The sequence below is a fragment of the Xiphophorus hellerii genome, chromosome 7 (genome assembly GCF_003331165.1).
Source record: "Xiphophorus hellerii strain 12219 chromosome 7, Xiphophorus_hellerii-4.1, whole genome shotgun sequence".
NCBI classification, from domain to species: Eukaryota; Metazoa; Chordata; class Actinopteri; order Cyprinodontiformes; family Poeciliidae; genus Xiphophorus; species Xiphophorus hellerii.
The window spans coordinates 7,024,437-7,044,748 of NC_045678.1; the positions used below are offsets into that span (position 1 = coordinate 7,024,437).

Below are 20,312 nucleotides of genomic sequence, written 5' to 3' on the forward strand. Positions count from 1 at the left end.
TTATTTTGTGCATTTTAACAAATGGTAAAAAATTGCTTTTTCTTAAAATAGAGGTAGCTCTCTTTCCAAGACAAACCAATTAAATGAGCTATTGCCAACATTAACGCTTTACAATTTTTAAAAATATTGAAAGTGCTCCTAGACCAGTACTTCTGTGTTTTCATTGTGTGCATGCTTCATTTTCTCAAACCGGTTCTGCTGGAGGTTTCTTCCTGCTAAAGGGGCGTTTTCCTCTCCACTGTCACCACATGCATGCTTGGTATAAGGGATTGCTGCAAAATTGACTCAATGCAGACAGCTGGGACTCCTTAGCTAGAAATGTGCCAACTTGAGTGAATCAAATTCGAAGTAATGGACTTTGAATCAGTCTCATCATCAGGTTGAATTAATATTTTTGTTTTGCAAATCAGCGCTAAATAACTGAACCGAATGAATAAAATTAAAACTCAACTGAAATTCAGCTAGAAGTTGCTCTTTTAGTTAAACCTCACAGCTTTTACAGGAGGAAGCAAATTTTCAGGCTGAGCTACTGTCACAAACAGAATCTGGGGAATCTTGTTCATTCCCAGAAAAATTATTTTTCACTTTTTAATTTTTATTTGCAAGAAAGTTTTGTAGTTTGGGTTCCCTTAGCTGAATATGACTTAAAAATTGAAAATGAATGTGCTTCTGGAAATGAAAGGGATTTAAAAAAAAATCTTTTCCCAAACTCATTGAGAAGCAATCCATTCTGAAACTCTGCAAATTATTTACTCAGAAAAGTTTTCTTAAGTTATTTATTTTAATTAGGAAACTTTTAAAGCAACATCAGCAGTCAACTTTAGAGTCTAAATCACAATTACACACCTGTGGCCATAAAAACCAACGTTTTCACGCAAATGTGCCCTGAAGATGCAAAACCAACTTCACTGAATTTAAAAAGGATCTTACTTTACCAACCAAAACTTAACTAAAAAGCAAAAGTTAAAAAGTGATAAGTAAGCAGACGCCTGAAAACAGCATCACAAACAAGTCTGGTTAGAAAAAAGGAAATCATTTATTAAACATAACCGTATTGGCAGAACAGCCCATACACATAGCATCAGATTCAGGTCACAATCACTCACTTTCACTATATACAGATAGGCACATTCACATTAGGCGTTAAAGCCAGCCACAGCGTGTACTGCAGGGCCAAACCAGTGGCAGGTTTGGTTGTTGCCTCTCAGTCCAGCAAGGAAAAAAAACAAACAAATAATAATAATTAAAAAAATCAGTCTGGTTAACTGGTTTCCTCTGAAAATTTGAATGTTTGGATTTTTAAGCTGCATGGAGCCACCTGACCAATATTCTCCCTGGGGAATACACCGCCACAGTGTGTGTTCACTGCAGACCCAGACCTCTAAACACAGTCTGTTCTTCAGAGAACGTCACAGTCCGAGGGACCGGGAATACGCACACAAGGCAAGTTTGACGTAACAGGAGAAACAGCCTGAAGTCTGAGAGAGTTTTAGCTCCACAAAAAAAAAAAAACTTTAAGAGACTAGTAGAAAAAAAACCCAAAACAGTCTAACTCAACTGTTTCGAATAAAAAATATTCAATTAATTTGCTACAACAAAAGTTTTTACTTTGCAGTACTAGACGTCTATAAAAATAAAAAATAAAAAAATAAAAAAAAGTGTCAGGAAAATGGGAGACTCGGAAAGAAGTGCTCCGTATTCAAACTATCCTCATCCTTCATGCTTCACGGGATCCTTCACCACCGCAGGACAGACAGCAGCAACTAATGAGTGAAAACAAAGTGAAAAAGAAAATGGCAGCCGCAAAATCCCAACATATTAATAAAACAAACAAAAAAAAAAAGGAATAAATAAGTTTTAGAGACAGTTTTAATCCTGCAGGCTTGCAAGCTGCAGTTGTTTTTCCTGTGTTGGCGATGTGCGAGATAACCAACCTGAATCGGACGCATTTATGACACACAGTCTGGGTTTGGTACTCTGGTAATGCTACATCACACGAGCGAGGGTGAGCCAATAGAGACACAGCATGTTGGAAGGTAAGGCAGCCTAGTCGATGCAGACGTTATACAACTTTAAAAAACAAAAGAAAAAACAAGATGACTTTACAATACCACCTTTAAAGAGTGTGCAGAAACCTGAAGTGAAACAACAGATGATAGAACATCACATTGTTGATTTTCAAGCACTCGTGACCTCAGAGTCATCCTGACGACTTGGTTTCTTTCTTTTTACCCGGGAAGAAAAAAAACCTAAACTCTGATTCCTAAAGACATTTCTCAAGAATGTGTCAAAGTAGCTCCTTGTACAAGCGTCAACGTAAGTCGATCGCTACAGAAAATGCCGTTCAGTTGGCCTTGTGCTAGCGATGCTAGTTTGAGCAAATGTTTTTCCTCCCTTCGCTTTTCACAGACAAGTTTAGCCAACTGGACATTTTGAAATTAAGATAAATGGGGGCTTATTTAATCTAATTTAAACTAAATAATCTGGCTGATATTAAACTCTGCATTTCTGAGTTTCTTGTGTCGATTTTGACCATCTATTGCAATGTACAAGTCTGGATTCCTCTTATGATGTTGATAATTAAACCGGTTCCCTTGTACAGGCCAAAATCTGAGGATTCACTCGTTTAAAGAGGCGTTTTAAGAGGATCACAAACAGTGGAGAATATTAGAGATGCACCAAGAAATTGTCTGGTTGCTGGAATAATGGGCCGATTTCACTCGTTCATCGACTCCAAACCAGCGGAAGCTAAAAATCCATTCTTTTCCCAGTCAGTAAACACACCACATAAAAACCAAGCAGTTCTTTTGTGTGGAAGTTGAAATAAAGTGGTACGGCTTTATTTCAAAAGAAAAGTAGTCAGAGGAAGCGCAAAGGATGTTTGAAGGTTCTAGAAAACATTCCAGATGTTCACTTTTTTTTTTTTTTTAAGCAATGCTAACAGGAAGCTAAAGGTATTGTAGAAAAGTTGAAGTTTTTTCCTTATAAAGAGGATTGTATCAGCTCTAACAGGAAATGATGGCCCCCTAAAATAAAGTAGGATTAAAATGTAAATTGATCATTTTCTATTTGTTTTCAAATAGTGGAATGCTTTGACTGCAGAGCTGTGCAACATCGACTGTTCTCTCCCTCACACGGTGTGACGTCACCTCTGCTCCCTGTATAAATAACTGATGACAGAAGACATCTTGTTTGCTCACTTGAACTATAAATGAGAAGACCAATGAAAACATACTGGCCTTTTCTCTGATATTAATATGGAGAATTAAATTATTTTGAAATTTATGTCTTTCAAGATGGTGCGTATTAGATGTTCAAAATTGAATTTTTAAAAAAAATAATTAAATAGGCTGTCAATCTTTTTAATTGGGTTTTTAGTTTATAGATGCGTCAGACCAAAAAGCTTTAAATGTAGATTTTCAGTGATGGAGAGTGCAAGCTGTGTAACTTTGGCCCGATTTCTTTCTTAGGCATTTTATTTTACTATAAATATGGTGTCAAGAAGTAGAAATAAAAAAAAAGAAAAGTGTTTTTAATAAAAGATTTGAAAGAAATGACTAAAAGTGGTATTAAGTTAGAACTTTCCAAAATTGGACATCAGAAACTGGCCACAAAATATCTGATCAGTGCATCTCTAATATATATAAAACCATCTCCGAATCTATAGCACACTGTTCATGTTTTAACATTATAATAACCAGGACAAGTCATATGCTGTCTGTGTGTTGGCCAACCAACAGGATGTTATTCTCTCAAGTGGAGTTCTGGTATGAATGCAATAACAGTAAACCAAGTGGGATGAAAATTTAAAAATAAGAAGAAAAAAACCCCTCAGAATTTGACATATTTTAATTAATGTTTGATGTTCTCCTTGGTATAAAAGCGTTTGGAGAACGCCGACCCGCCCCCCTCACAGCGTTATCAGGGAGGAACCGAAATTCAAACAAATTTATTTCAGAATCGAGAAAATTAAACTCAAATATGCAATGCGGGCTTTGATGTTTGTAACTAAACTTAAGCTTGCATGTTTTGGAAACAACATCCTGATATCCCTTCACATCCACACCGTCCGTTTAACCTTTTTCTTTTTTTGGGGGGGGTGTTTGATGTTAAGGACGAGCTTCGGCTCACTACGTTTACTCGTCTCGTCTACGTGGCTGTCGTTTTTCTCCAGGTTCTAAAACAAAAACAAAAAAACCCCAAAACAAATCAAAGGCTTTGTCCTCTGGCTTCCTGTTTGAGGCAGAAGCCTGGGCCGCTGTGAGCTTCCTCTGCTCGCCGTGGGCGTCCCTCACCAGGAGGAAACGGTAAGTCACTAGAGTCGGTGAAGAGACGAGGAGAAGAGACGGGTGAAGGGGACAACGTACGATTAGATTACCCCGAACGCTCTCGTCGGGTTTCTGAACGGGAGTCCGAAAGCGGGCACTACTCTCCTCCAGGTCCATCACCGCACTCCTCCTCGTCTTCTTCTTCCTCCCGGAGTGGCTTGTCTGTGTAAATGTCTCTGGCCAGGAGGACTCTGGTCAGGAGGCTTTCTAGGATCTGACGCTCCAGCGGAGTGGAGCTGAACCAGACGGGGTCGCCGGGGCCGCGGGCGGGGTCCGGCTGGACGTAGAAGACGTCGAGGCGCTCCCATAGCAACGGCGGACTGGACGGGAGGGAGAAACGGAGGAGGAGACAAATGGGGTGGGAGGATGAAGGAAGGATTAGGGGTTTGGGGGTAGAAGTGAAGAAGGAGAAGTTAGAGGATGTTAGAGGTTAGAGGATGAAATCTAGTCCAAAACTTTGAGAAACTCTAAATGAAGCTACATTTTCAGTCCTCATCTTTGACCAGTCAACATAAAGTTCAGGATGTGAACAGCAAAGAGTTTTAATCACAGGACTGACCAGGTTTTACTGGATTCCATGTTTGTTTGATCTGATTTTTTAAGGCTATTCCTGTCTGTGTTTTATACCAGGGGCTCTCAAACAGCATAAGTTACAGTCTGGGGGCCCCTCTTTGCAAACCAACAGGCAATTCTACAAAATATGTAAAGAAACAAACTTTTAGAAAGTTTTCACATTTTTCTTCTGCATTCTCAATAACTATTATATTTGTTTAGCATAAATACAGCCTCAAACCATAAATTTGACAGGCAGCCAATCAGAATTTCAAATAACATTAAAACTTATATTTTATAGTAATTACTAAAACATATATTTGATTATATTAAAAAAAATTTTTGTTACCCTCTGCTTAAAATTGTATTAGATTATTTTTATTGTTGCATTTTTTTCTAATTTTTTCTCAAGTTTTCTGAATCCCCTACTTCAAAAAAAGAGTAAAATGAGATTATGCTAAATCCTTTACATTGTTCAGGTTTCTGTAAGTACTGAGATATAAAATTTTTACACAATCGTATCAAAGGGATCCGATACTCATAACCCAACACAAACAGTTTCCTATTTTAACTTTAAATCTCGGTTAAGTGATTTAAATGGGATTTCGAATTTTCATGCTGCAGCTAAAATGCATAACACAACTTTAAGAATAAAAGCAGCGCATGAATCAAAGTGTGTTTACCACTTGGATCTGTAGAGCTCATAGAGACGACACTCGTGCTTCTGTACTGGGCAGCGGACAGGCGGGTGGCCCGCCTCATTTTCATCCCGTTTGACCTCGGTCTGCTTGCGCTTCCTCTTCCTAGATTCTGTCTGTGCTTCACCTGAGCATAGAAGTAAAGCATTTAGAAAGGAACGGCAGTGAAATATTGAACAGATATCTCTTCCAAAAGAGGAAAACACCCAAGGAAAAGCAATAAAACATAAACACTAATATCCTGGTAAAGATATGTAAAGTGTTGCTTGGTAAAAATTACATTTTAGGAAGTCCAGATATATATATATATATATTTATGTATTTTTATCATTATTTCAGATGGTTCCAAATGTTGATAAGCGTTTACCCATTTTATAAAATACAGCAGAAAAACAAGGTCTTAAAAGTGGGTGAAGACAAAATGCAGGAGAATAATACGCTTAACGGAAAAAACAAAACATATTAGTTTCTTTGAATTTTCAACACACTGCAAAGACACAAAATCTTATTAGTATATTTGGTTTAGTTTCTAGAGCAAATATTTTAATCTACTTGAAGTAAGATAAAGCTAGCTTAAAAGTAACTTTCCAGCTTGTTTTTAGTGAATAATTCCTTAATGTTGATGAAAAAGTACTAAAATCTGGTAGATTTCTTCACTTATGGGAAAAAAATGTCTTGTTACAAGTAAAAAAAACAACATTTTCCAGTGGAGCTTGTAGATTTAACCAATATTAGGGAATTACTTAAAACAAGCTCTTATATATTGCTGGAAAGGTACTTGTGAGTAAGTTCTCTGTTATTTCAAGTGTAATAAGATATTTGGTGAGATTTTGTGTTTTTGCAACGAAGCACCAGACTTATTTGTCTTATTAAACAATCATATTCTAGAAAAAAAACAACTAAAGGAGTTTAAAGGAGTCTTAAACCAGCTGTTAACTTGGTATTGCCACCATGTTGATTTAGAAAAAGAAACCCAAATCATCCACTTCCATAAGAAATTGATAGAAAGCTAATATAGGTAGCTGCGTTACCGTGGTGATCCTGAGGGATGGAGGGCACGCGGATGCAGACGCTGTGGTCCTTGCTGACAGGATGGATGGTGTCGGGCCCGTAAACGTTAGCGAAGGAGAGGCGCAGGTGCTGCTCCACGGTGCGCAGACCAAAGTATTTGGTGTTCAGGTAGACCAGCGAGCGGAGCAGGGAGGCCGGACTCTGCTCCCCGAGGTGCCGGCCGCTCCACAGGCTCTGCTCCTCCACCCGGCCCCACAGCGAGCCTGAACGCAGCACAAAGCACTCCGGTAACCGTTGCGAGGAACCTACGGTCGCCGTGCGGCAGACTAGGAACCCCCGGGCATGTCCTCATAATAACTTCAAAAATGCAATCACAGAGCATCAGGATGTGAACAGCAGAAAGGTTATAATCACTGGACATGACCCGCTGGACGCCTCTGTGCGGCCGGCTGCTGCCGACAGGAACACCTGCGTCCTGCCATGCTGCCACTTCACCATGTCACTGTGTTATCAGTGAGAGGTGATGTTGTTTTCAGGCGCCACGCAGAGATGCAGCTTCACATGTTCCACCGATAGCCTCTGGCTCGGGGACGTGGAACGCATTTTCACGTCTGGCCACACCAACATCATGAATGTCTTCAAAGGGGCCAGAATGTATTGATAAAACCAACTAAAAGGTTCAAATATCTATAAACAGCTGGGTCTTCATTCGATACTTCTCAAAATTAAACATTAATTTAACAGGATATTAGGGCAGTATTAAGATTAAACTAAATTACGAGACAAAAGTCATTATATTACAAGAATAAAGTTGAATGACTTCATTATGTTACGGGAATGAAGTCATCACATTTCGGGGATAAAGTTGTGATGCTACCAGAATAAAGTTGTAATATTCTTGTATTATTTCGACTTAATTCTCATACAACTTTGATCCATTTCTGTTAAAAAAAGTTTATGGATTTGCATGATTTTCTGTGTTCGTGGAATTGCAAAAAAAACCAGAGGGACTGATTGATGTAATTTACCAATATTCTGATAAAAGCTGCTTTGATTTGATTGATACAATGATATCTAAGCACATAGCTTCTCTCGAAGGTTCTACTCATTCATCCTTCTGGAGTCTAGAGGCCACATAGAAAGAAATGGGGGTCAGATTTGGCCCCTGGACCTCAAGCTTGACACATGTGCTCTAGCTACGTTTAAAATCTGCTGCTAACCATGAATTTAAGGGAGTGAAAACAATTTTCCACAATTTTCCAGCAGTAGGATTTGGTGTGCAGGTTGTGAGTTCAGCGCCTCTTACCATCAGGAAGCACACTGGGCTGCCAGTCTTTGAGCACCTTGTTGAGCTCCTCTCCAAACTGCTGGTAACACGGGTCGCTGAACAGATCATCCTTCCGGCCTTTGGCGTGGAGATGCTTCAGAGTGAGAGAGAGAGAGAGAGAAAAAAAAGCTCACTTCAGTACAGAGGACAAACATGGAGACCCGAGGCCGTCTGCGGACGAAGCTTTAGTGTCCTCAGAAAAAAAGGTCAACATCACAGTTGGTCAGGATGTGAACAGCAATGGATATAATCACCGGACACAACAAGTACACTTAAGACTTGCAGAAATGACATCACCATATTTTAAACAAAGGGAGGATAACTGCAGGTCCAAGACTGAAACATTTCAACTGAATGACTCTAGAAACGTTCAACAAAACTTGAATCAAAAAAGCTCAAAAGTCAGATCTCACGTTTTTCTGCCAGAAAACTCCAACATGTGATGAGTTTAGATAAAAATGTGCTCCTCTCAGCAGCCATGCTCTGATCTGATCCTCACATGGGTGAAGAGGAGGGAAAAGGCTGTGCACCACCGAAACTTGTCCTACTGGAAACACTCACCCCAAACGTGGTTCCTACCTCCGAAAACAGAACTGCCATGTCAGCAAAAGCCGTTTTAATGTGTTACGCTTATTTTAAAAATTGTAGAATTGAATTGTTTACCCTATTTTATTACAGTTGTTACAAATAGAGCCAGTAAAATGAGGAAAATTGTTAATTTATACACTTGATCAGACTAGGTATTTGCTGATACCTAGAAAAAAAAAAAGAACCTTTACTGATTTTGTAAACGGCATTTTCTGGATTGGTCTACAGTAACAAAGTAAAAAGAACAATGTATTAAATGTATTTTAAAAAAAGAGTTCAGTTCAAGTTTGTTGCTAGCCTGCAGCGTAACATTTTATTGTATATGGGAGAGGAAATCTTGAGTTTTCCATTAGTCATTTTCCCACCAACCGGCTAAACCGACATGCAACTCTACAAGTTAGATTTTCATATTTCTCAAAAAGTAAAAGCTCATATGATTGTATTTGGAAAAAAATAAACGTGTGTTATTGGTAAACGTGAAGCTATGAATGACTGTTTTTTGTGGATTAACCCAAAAGCACAACTTTGGGTAGAGTCTACACTACAGGTGAAAGCAGTCAACATGAAAACAGCATTAAAAAGATTTTTTTTGGCACAATTTACTCTAATTTCCAGGACAAAAAAAAAACCAAACAAAACAGAGGTAACCCGTGCGTTATCATGGATGGTTAGTGCAGGAGGTGCGTTAACCAAATGCTTTTTCTTTAACCATTTATATTATCTGGATGTTATCAGCAATTTTGACAAATTGCAGTTCACGTCCATGACCACTAGGTGCGGACACGCAGACATTTTTAACTTCACACAACACAAAAACATCCCAGCATCACCTCTGACCTGGACACTGAACCAAATGCTTTTTGGGAGCCGACAGCGCGTTGAACAGTAATCTCTGGGTTACCGTCAATCCGTCTGGTATTTCTGTACCAGTTATTTTTGCTCAGTGGTTGAAGCTTTGTGGGATCTGGTGGTAAACATTTCAGTGCACTGACCTGCTGAATTCCCAGACAGAGGTAGAGGATGCTATCTGGAGAGTAGCGCTCCCCGTTTGGCCGGCACACCTCTCCGACGAACTGGGACAGAGCGGCGTTCAGCTCCTCTCCGTTCAACGACAACAGGTTGCTTTTCGACCGAGCTGCAAGAGACAGAGGCTCTTACTATGAATGAACTTTAGAATAGGGAGGGAAAGCGGAGCAATATAATCAAAGCAATGCACGTTGTCTAAAAATCAGACGTCTTCAATAACTGTAGATTCCTTGAGGTTGTAGCAAAATCCACCACCAACCAGGAAAGTTCTCCAAGTCTCTAAGTGTTTATGTGTCAGGGGAGGGAGAAGACAGAGGGAGGTTACAGCAAAAAGCAACAAACATAAGTGAGTAATTAATTAGTTTATAAGCCACAATACATTTATGTAGTTTTGGAAAAAAAATATACCAAAACTATGAGTTTGCTTGGTGTCCCAACCAAACCCAGCTTAAAAACTGTAAAAGTGAAAATCCCACTTTTTTCCCCTCCCCACAAATTAAGTTTTTATCAATTAGATAAAAGAATAAATGAAAAAAAATCTACAGCTGAAACACTGACCTCTTTTAAATCTCGACTAAAAACCCACCTGTTTAGAATTGTATTTGAAATGTAATCAATTACAAATTTATTGATGGAACTCGACTTAATGTCATGTTTTGATTGTTGATTCTATGTTGCATTGTGTTTCTGTGTTTGTTATGATGTAAAGCACTTTGAAATGCCTTGCTGCTGAAATGTGCTACACAAATAAAATTTGATTGATTGATTGATGTCATTTTCAAAACCTTGAAAAATAAAAATAAATAAAACTCTATACTTTCAGGCCAGGCAAGAAGCTTGTTTCTGTAAAGTTATGTTACTTATTCTGTTTTTTTTCCAGTATAATTAAATCCTAAACTTAATTCTCAGATTTTTAAGAAATGAATTTTTTCAAGCAAAAAAAAAAAAGAAGCTGATTTTGAATTTTGCAGTTCGGAAGCGTATTTTGTCAAACGTCTTTGTTAACGATCATGAAAAACATTTTCCCATTTAAAAATAAAACACTTGCAAAACAAATTATTTTTTTCCCCCTTTTACATGTAAAAATAAAAACGCATCAAATATAAAGTTGAATCAAAATCCCACGTTGTAGGCGTTACAGAACCGAAGCTGACACTAACAGTAATGTGGAGATGTTAAAGCATCAACATGCATCTTGTGTGTAGAAATAAAGTCCTTGAAATAGACCAACATAACCTTTTTATTTTGTAAATGTCAGCTTATAAACCATTCATTTCACGTCTGCATTCTAGTTTTTTATTTATGTTCCCAGAGTATGTCTGGGTTCAGCTCACTTGGTTTGGAAATATCCTTTTCTTTGGTGTCTTCTGATTGGTCAGAGAGGGACAGTGCCCAGCGTTTCCAAGCGTTGATGCCGTAGCGAGACTTGAGGGGCAGCGATCTTCCTTCCAAGTTGCTGCTTGGACGTGACGGAGAGGACGAAGGCAGATCCTCCACGGCCTGCCTTTTACTCCCCTGTAACACAATCGTTACAGAGTCATCAGGCTGCTGTAGGATAACACGGTCATGTCCTCGCGTCCAAACGCACCAGTCTTCTGGACCGAGGTCGAGGCGCAGATTCCTGCAGCTCCTCTTTCTCCTCTGCCAAGACCGGAGGCAGAGAAAAGCTCATGTCATCGTCCATTCCCTCCACTGCCGGGACAGGATCCGACGCTGAGGACAGTACGCACAAAAGACCAGCTGAATTATTCACCGCTTTGTTTAAATATGCAGAAATGGGTTAAAATGAGGAACCAGTTAGGGAAATCCTGAGACCTTCCTTCACACTTCTCTCTAAAAGAGCCTAACATTGAGGCCAAATTGTTTTCCCTCCATGCTGCAGGCTGCAAACATTTGGGTTTCTACTCTGCATCCCCAGAACCAACCATGGAGAAGCAGTATTCAGTTCTTATTCTCCGCTGAACTTCCAGAAAACCGGAAAACTGCTCTAACATTGATTGATATATTTTATTTATATTTGCTTAATGATTTTGATGACGATATCTGACAAAATGTAATGTTTATTGCTCGTTTCCCCCATTGGTGACTGGATGATGTTTTTGCTACCTAAAGCTTTTTGAACTTCTATTCAAATAAACTTGACCAACATTTTGTCTTTCAAATCCAGGTTACAACTACAGCTGCGCTTCCAATGACTGTATAATTGGAAACACAATTTGACATTTCAAAAGTACATTTGCTTAATGAAAACACGGCAATTAAAAAAAAAAAAAAAAAAAAAAAAAAAGCTTAACGACAAGTTTTGCCGGCAGGATGAGATAGTTTTTTTTGGGGTCAAAACTGCAAGGGAAACGTTTTTTGCATCACACGAGTCACATGACTAACAACCAGATGCCACTGGCACAAACCAATGAAGAAAAAGACAACAGGAAGTGTTCGGAGGATGACTGCGCAACATATCTTTCAAGGACTTGTCGTGTGAACAAAACGCATTCAAAGGATTTTAATTGCGCTTCTTATTTAATGGAAACACTACAATTGCGAAGTTGTTTGTTCTACATTAGCGGGACATCCATTGCAATGGCTGTAATGGAAATGCATATATTGAAGATGGAGTCATCTGCAACAGAGCACCAGATTTTAGGGGGGAAAATATCGACTCGCAGCTCCTTTATGCAGCTCTCTGCAGATTACGTTTCTAATCATAAGTTCAGCTTTCAAAGGCAAAACCCAACACAGAGGACAAGCTCAGCATTAGGTACAGCTGAAGTATTTAGTGTATTAGGGCACACTTTGACATCTGTCATTAAAGACGCATACATTTTTTTTTTTTTGCTTATTTACAAATCTGTTGTTCCGTTATAAATGATGCTACCTTCTAAATCAAGGAATTCGTTTTGAATGAAATATTTTTTTACTTTTTTCTCCCCTGCATGTGAGCAATCAGGGACTGACTGTCCAAGATAACCCAATAAACCTTCAATAACGCAGCAAGGAAAGTTTTTCACACCCAAATATAAAGCGAGATGATGACACAACTCCGGCACTTTTCCAAATCCCTTGACAAAATCCAAACCTTAAAAACATGAGCCTCGACAGTGCTGAGAAAAAAAAACCCACAGAGGGAGAAATATTTGCCTCAGCTGTTGTCCTGAACCACCAGAAAGCGACAGATTCAGATGGCGCCAGATAAAAGTTCTATTAAGTGACAGACTGAAACAGAGAAGGTCAGTGAGAAAATCATAAGGGACCTGAGAGACGAAGACATTTCATTTTTTGGCCGTATCCGGCCGCGTACCAGACAGCTAACGGGATAAATCCGAATAAACAAACAAGCCGCAATGTGCTAAAGCTTCAGTTCTTCCTCTGTAGACAAAAATGTGACGCAAGAAGTGCGATAACAGAACAGAGAGTAATGGTTCAGATTGAATTAGAGCGACTCCTGGAGCTTGGCCGACACCATGATGGTGACAGAACAGTATTTTAGGTATAATGTGTTGTTGCACAGGCCGAATGTTCAAATGATTCAGTCTTTAAGAACTCAGTAACAGTTTGCCTTTGACACCTGAGTCTTAAAACAGCTACAGTGCCTTGAAATGTTCCACATTTTTCATGTCCGAACCACTAACGTCAGCAAATTGAGGTACATGACATGAAATGAGATGCGGTGAAGTAATCTAAGTGAACAGAGTCCCCAGTGTGTTTACTTTAATCTCAGTGTAAATCCAGCTGTTTCTTAAAGACTTGTTAGAAAACACAAGTCAAGAAACGGCATCATGAAGTCGGAGGAGAAAGAATGAAGACATCTTTAAAAGTCGTAAGTTCAATTTACCGTTTTAGGAGACGAGAATTCAATCGTTTTCAAACAGGGCTGCTGCTACCGATTCTTTTAGTAATCAGTTATTCTATCGATTATTTTATTGCTTATTTTGATGATATTCCCACGTTTTGCATAATAATCTGTATATTGGGGAAAATATAGACTACATTTGCTTTGCATTGTCCCTGCATGATGGCAATGATATAGTAGGATCCAATTAAATTCTGGACTAATATGGGTTGTTGCTATGTTGTTGTACGGTGTTTTAAGATCTTGTTCAATGTGCCCTTTTTTAACTTTGAGCCCCTGCCCCTCCAAAGGTCTCTGCACGGCTCTGTCTGAGGTAGAGATGTCACAAAAAGTAAAATATTCCAAGGGGTGTGAATACTTTTGGAAGGGTCAGTATGTGGATGCAGCGCCGGCCCGGCTGTCAGGACGGTGTTTACCTTGAGGGAAGTCTGCCTCTAGGTCCAGGTCGGGCTCATACTTTTCCTCCTCCTTCTCCTCCTTCACCGTCTCCTCTTTTTTGGCGCCACAGCTGGAGGATTCCTCCTTAACACTCTCTCTCTTCACCGCCAACGGCTTCACATCTGAAACGTTCGACCAGGCAGACTCTTACAGTCGACACTTCCGGCAGGTTTTATTGAGCCGACACGTTTCTGAAGCGTCCGCGCTTCAACAAAGCCACGTGCGACTCGGCACATTTCGGCAGACTCTCACCTGGTTTCTCCTCGTCGTCGATGATAATAGCCGCCTCTGCGGTATTAGAGGGCGCCTCGCTTTTCAGATCTTTCATGGTGTGAATAATCTGCTCTGCCCCCTGCAGCGTGGTGGGCAGAAACACAGGCACAGGAACCTGGAAGGAGCAAAATTTAGGCTTTAATAAAATTGGACCGCCTTGAATATTTCCAATTCCAGAAGGCTTTATTTTTTTTTATTTATCCTTCGGTGGTGTCCAAACATTTTATCATAAGGGTCAAAGTCGTTAAGATGAAAGCACTTGGGGGCCACAATTTTTAATATCTTTTGTAACATTCTTAAAAAAAACATTTGTTGTGACTTTTTTATTTTATCTGCTCAATAACAAACTAAAAAATTTCAATTTTAATAAAATTAACAAAATTGTCCGATTTTTAATTGGTAAATCGCTGCAGAAGCAAATATATATATTAAAAAAAGGTCTTACACAATTAGAAGTAAAGTTTGCTTTCAAGAAAAATTAGGTTGACGTTTGTGGTTCTAGTTACTAAAAATGTAAGATCAGTGCAAAAAACTTAGTTAATAAATGCGAAACAAATTTTTGTGCCCAATATTTTTTAAGATGTTATTTATCTGTAAAAAAAACAAAAACATTGCCCTAAATCAGGGGTGTCAAACTCCAGGCCTCGAGGGCCGCTGGCCTGCAGTTTTTAGATGTGCCACAGGTACAAAACACTTGATTCAAATGGCTTAATGACCTCCTCCTTGTGTAGATCAGTTCTCCAGAGCCTTAATGACCTAATTATTCTATTCAGGTGTGGTGCAGCAGAGGCAAATCTAAAAGTTGCAGGGCAGTGGCCCTCCAAGACTGGAGTTTGACTCCTGTGCCCTAAAAGATGAAAGTGTCCATCTGAATCATCCATCTATGCTTACAAACCAGATTTGCTCCATTCTACAAATCAGCCGCCAGAAATTGTTCAGAGGGCCTCACTTTGGACCTCCCTGTCCAAAACACCTTCAACATAATATGTGCGTGTGTGTTTACTTTTAACAGTGAATGCGTTGATGAAACACAGAGCTCACCGGTAGAGGCATAGAGACTGGAGTGGGGGTGACCTGGGCGTACATGTTCATAGGCATCGGGATGAAGACGGGTACAGGGATGGGTACGGGAATATACTCCCTCTTCACACCGTCATCTACATCTGCAGACAGAGAAATGCCACAGTGTACAGCATGAGCAAATCAGTGAGAGCAGAAGTCCTTCTGTGCAACCCGCTGGGCTTGAATATAAAATCTGACTTTTTTTCCCCCCATAACAGATTGATTTTTTTCCCCCCCTCGCTTTTATTTTCTAAAAAGCATCTTTTTATTCCAATTGTCCCTTCTGTGAGGTTTATGACCGAGTATCAGGGCCGGGCTATGAGAACTTTTGTTTAAATACAAGAAAATAGACTGAATATTTTCTTGGATTGGAAGAATGTTTTAAATTTGAGAGAAGTAGTATTAATTAAAAATATATATATATATTTTATGTTTGGAGTTCTCATAAAACTATTACTTTGTTCTATTAATAATACGACTTTATTCTGGTAATAACACTTTATCCTTGTATTATTTTGACTTTACTGTCATATGTTTATATTTAAAACAGACAAAAAAAAAAAACATCTTAGCCTGACCCTTACATTCCACTGTAGAAATACATCAAAATAGAAATATGTAGAAGCTGTAAGGCACCGCTTGTCAAACAAGATGGCGGCCTTGGAGTGCTGACATCACTCTGAACTATGGAACCCAAGAAGTGCTTTGGTGGTGGTGGGGGGGGGGAATCCAGATTTTCAAAATATTAAATCTTCAAAAACCAAAGAAATTGATTTATAGCCCAGCCTCACAAAAAGGAATATAGGATCATTTTTACTTTTTCCCATATTTTGTCATGGTACACCAAACTTTCAAATTAATATAATTTGCAGATCTAACAGTAGCTGATATTAACTCAACACTTTTACTCTGAACACAGCTGCAAGCCTTTAGGGTTTGTGGTGGTAAAGTGACACAATGAGGGCAAAGTTCGACTGGCCGCGTCTGTGTCGTATTTTACCCGTTTGTAGATGTTTGCTCTGCATGTGTGGTTTGCAGTAAGTGGCTTTGGTCAGGGTGAGCGGTTTGCACAGCACCGCCTTATTCTTCACATCTCTGATCACTCCTCCACTGGAGTACGCCGCAGCACTCTGGTTCACCAGCTGAAATAAGAGGGAAAATGGAGCGGTCAGCGTAAACGGAGAACAGCACAGGCTAGTCTGCAGGTAGGCCGGTTACGACGACAAATTGAGGAAGTAATTACTGCCATAAACAATAACATTGTGGTTTTGAGACCATTTTTAAACAATAATGGCATAATAACTCAAGTTCGTTCTCTCAAAGGCTAATAAACTTACATTTTGCAACAAACACTTCACACTGGAAGGAAGATATTTTAAATATCCAAAATAAATACGACAACCATAAACAATAAATGAAACAGAAATAAAAAACACACAACCGAACACACAAGTAAAATTGATTACAATGTCTCTGTAAACAAAATTGCTCTTCAAAAAATATATATTGATATATGAAGATATTTACACCGAACAATTTAGATTCTGGGTTCAAAAACTGGTCTAATTATGGACTATCTCATATCCACCAATTAATTAATAAGGGAAATTTCAAAACCTTTGAGCAGATAAAAAGTGAATTTGGCCTCCCTAAGATGGACTTCTATAGATACTTACAAATTAGAACCTTTGTGACGACACACAACAATTGGACTAAACTTCTTGAATCTACACCTATAGAAAATTTCCTAATGGACATACAAAGGGGAAAGGGAAATAATAACGTAATTAGTAAAATATATGACCTGTTTCTGTCCATAAATGTGCACAATTCCACAAACATAAAGCATAAATGGGAGACTGAATTGCAGGAGTCAATAGCAGGGGACACATGGGAACAAATATGTACTGAAGCACAATTAACAACAAATTCTAATACATGGAGAGAATTCAAATGGAAAGTAATAGTCCGGTTCTTCAGAACGCCAGCAATAACCAGTAAAATGAACCCAACACAACCCAGTCCATGCTGGAGAAACTGCGGGATGCAGAATGCAAATCATACTCATATCTTTTGGGCTTGTCCTAAACTAAGTGTATTCTGGGAGGACATTTTTGAAGCTCTCAAGGTAATTTTCAGAAGAAATGTTCCAAAATCCCCCTTAGTGGCAATTTTGGGAGTTTTACCTGATGGAAAAGACAGGAAGGATGATAGATATCTTTTAAGAATCTTCCTCACAGCAGCATTGAAATGCATAACTATGAGATGGCTGAAGCCAAGACCTCCTACATATAACACATGGATACAAAAAGTTTGGGACACTCATTTGATGGAAGAAATCACATATTCCTTAAGGCTTCAAAAAACAGTTAATATAAGGTGGAGCTCTGTCATACCGCTATTATTTCAGTGACACAATTACAGGATTGCCCTTTTGCACTTGTGTTTTCTCTTGGGTCCGTCTAAAATACCATGGTGCTTAAGAATGTGTGGACCACCTTAACTCAGGGGGGATTTAATCGTATGTTTTGTATTTATTTAATTTTGCTGTTATCTGTCTGTTGATTTTGTTCCATTGTTTTGTAATCATTATTACATTTGTTAAAAATACCTACTGTCTCATCTCCTGTTGCCAAGTTATAATGCAGATGATAAATGTCAGTAAGAGACAGAAGAATGTAACTGAACATGTGTTGTTAAAAATAAATAAAAATAAAGTAAAAAATATATATATATATATATATATATATTGTATTTATTATGCCATTAACTGATTAATTACGTATTGCGACAGGCTTATCTGCAGGTGTGAAAGGTTTGATTTGTTGTACATTACGAATAATTACATGGTCTCAAGAGAAGCATTTGATTTTTATTTATTCATTCTTACTTACCCCAGCTTTTGCGGCGTGCATGTCTATACCTATAAGAAGGGAGGTGAAAAAAAAACAGGTTACCTCAAAAAGAGTTAATTTTTCAAGCCGACTGCTCAATTGTTGAGATTTTCTTCAAATGAAGCGTAAGTACTGAACAGAGACTGTAAAGTAGCTGCGCCTCAAATTTTAGCAGCAACGGTTTGTGTTTTGTTGGATATTAGGAAAAGTAGTGGAAATAAGAGACTTGAGATCTTTTTTTGTTTGGATGTTTTTGTATTTTTTCTCTTCATAAAGGTTTTCTAAACTCACAGTTTTGTACACATCCATTACTTTTTCAAGAGTTCCTTCAGAGTGACATAGATACCGGATCTGTTGCCATGACCTACTTTTCTTGAAAGTTATACTGACTACAGCTGATCAAATAAAAGTTCATAGAATAAGAAGCTTTATGCTCCAGGTATCCAGAGATCCTGAGGCAGAACAGTTTGTTGAGAGGCTTAAACTTCCCCTAAAAACAAACATAACTGTATTAGGGCTGAAACCATTAATCAGATTAATAGTAATGAATCAATTATTGAAATAATCATCAATTAATTTAGTAATTGATTTCATTGATAACTGGACTGGAATATACAGACTCTAAAAACGGTCATTTGCTGAAAGAACACACTCAAAGCCAAAACTGTACAGAAAATATATACAATTTGCACTTAACATAAAAAAATCCTTGTCTGCCAGATCAGCCTTGATGTATGCATTTCTAATAATGTATGAAAAAGTGGCAAAATGAAAAATCTGCAGAACTTGCCGTTTTTTAAATTCAGTTAATCAAATAATCACTAGAATAATCGATTACTAAAATGTACAGGAAGCGGCTCGGTCCGTACCCAGCATGGTGTTCTCTGGTCCCTTCTGGGTGACCAGGATGGGGTCGTTCTGCTGGCAGTAGAACCTCAGCAGACACTCCTGGTCGCAGAAATGCTTCATCTCCGACCTCCACATCACCGACTCCGTCAGGTTTCCCTGAACCTTACAGCAGTCGCACCTCGCCGCCTGGTGGCCAAGCAGAGGAATGTTAACGCTCCCTTCCTTCCTCCCCAACAAATACAAACCGCCTGTAAATTGGTTTAACTTTTTTTCAGGAGAGAGCCGACCTTGTAATACCAGTCGTTGAAGTTTTTGGCACAGGCCTCGCTGCAGAAGTCCCGGGTCATGTTGCCGAGCTGCCGGGTGATGCCTCTTTTGCACAGCTGGCTGCAGTGGTTGCAGCTCACGCACTTCAGCCCCAGCCGGCTGATGAAATCCTGTTTAAACAGCAGCTTGCAGCCTGGAGGAGCAGAAAACAAATATAAAAAAATAGCAGGATGAAGAAAAAAAGACAAACAATTTGATTTACTCAATCTTTAATGACTTTGAATTAGGAGAAAGGAGCCGCTTAAGAACCCGATTTCACTAAAGCAGCTCAGAAAAACACTCAAATTGTACCTACTTCAACCTCTCACGGAAAAGCTGCATTCGTTAAGTGTCCTTGAGGAGAACTGAGGCGGTACCTTCGCTGCAGAAGGGCCTCTTGACGCCAGAGAACTTGACCATCTCATGAAGGGTCTTCTCTTCTTGGCAGTACTCGCAAAACGTCACGATGCAGTGGAGCTTCTTGTAGTCCTCACAGCATGGCTTACTGCAGAACTGATAGACCTTATCCTGAACACACACATACACACTTATGTTAATATTACTGCAGCCATTTCAAGTCCAGATTAGTTTTTCTGTCATAAAAATATTTTTTTTCTCCCACATCTTTACATTTACATAAGAAAAATGATAGCAAAGTTATTTTGTAGTGACTAGAAAATGCTTTTAAATAAATATTAGGTCAATTGTTTATACTTTAAAGAAAGAGCTGGCTCATTTTTAGCTGTTCTACTTTTAAAATAGAGATACTAATGCTTAAATGAAGTGAAAACTCATTTATCTAATGTCTACCAGTTGTTCATTTGTTGTCCAAAATGTGGTCCGACAACTAGCGGGTTACTTTGGGACATTTCTGAAGGTCTGACCTGCCACTCCAGAATTTCGGGCTTCAGGCTGAACGCTCCTCGGCAGTAGTTACATTTCAGCTGGACAGAGCTGTTGCTGAGGGGTGTCTGACCATTGGTGGTTGTTGGAAGGGAGGCGTTCTGTAAATAAAGGACGAAAAAAACAAAAAGGTCAGGCGTAAAACTGTGAAATTCGTTAAATAAAACTAATTAATTGACTTAACATGGGTGCAAACCTGCCTTTGTA

The 20,312-nt window shown here is 38.9% G+C and overlaps 1 protein-coding gene across 1 annotated transcript in view; it reads right to left on the reverse strand.

Moving 5' to 3' along the window:
• Positions 1-1,012: 1,012 nt before the first annotated feature.
• Positions 1,013-20,312, reverse strand: part of zmym2 (zinc finger, MYM-type 2) — a 37,545-nt gene continuing 18,245 nt past the window's right edge. The window contains exons 10-25 of the mRNA XM_032567545.1: positions 20,087-20,206; positions 19,580-19,730; positions 19,184-19,356; positions 18,917-19,082; positions 18,048-18,076; positions 16,154-16,295; positions 15,133-15,254; positions 14,071-14,206; positions 13,797-13,940; positions 11,119-11,243; positions 10,865-11,045; positions 9,497-9,639; positions 7,896-8,010; positions 6,610-6,852; positions 5,564-5,705; positions 1,013-4,648 (exon numbers count right to left, since the gene is read on the reverse strand). Of these exons, the coding sequence (XP_032423436.1) occupies positions 4,426-4,648; positions 5,564-5,705; positions 6,610-6,852; positions 7,896-8,010; positions 9,497-9,639; positions 10,865-11,045; positions 11,119-11,243; positions 13,797-13,940; positions 14,071-14,206; positions 15,133-15,254; positions 16,154-16,295; positions 18,048-18,076; positions 18,917-19,082; positions 19,184-19,356; positions 19,580-19,730; positions 20,087-20,206 (2,355 nt within the window). The 3' untranslated portion in view covers positions 1,013-4,425. The remainder of the gene's footprint in view (positions 4,649-5,563; positions 5,706-6,609; positions 6,853-7,895; positions 8,011-9,496; positions 9,640-10,864; positions 11,046-11,118; positions 11,244-13,796; positions 13,941-14,070; positions 14,207-15,132; positions 15,255-16,153; positions 16,296-18,047; positions 18,077-18,916; positions 19,083-19,183; positions 19,357-19,579; positions 19,731-20,086; positions 20,207-20,312) is intronic.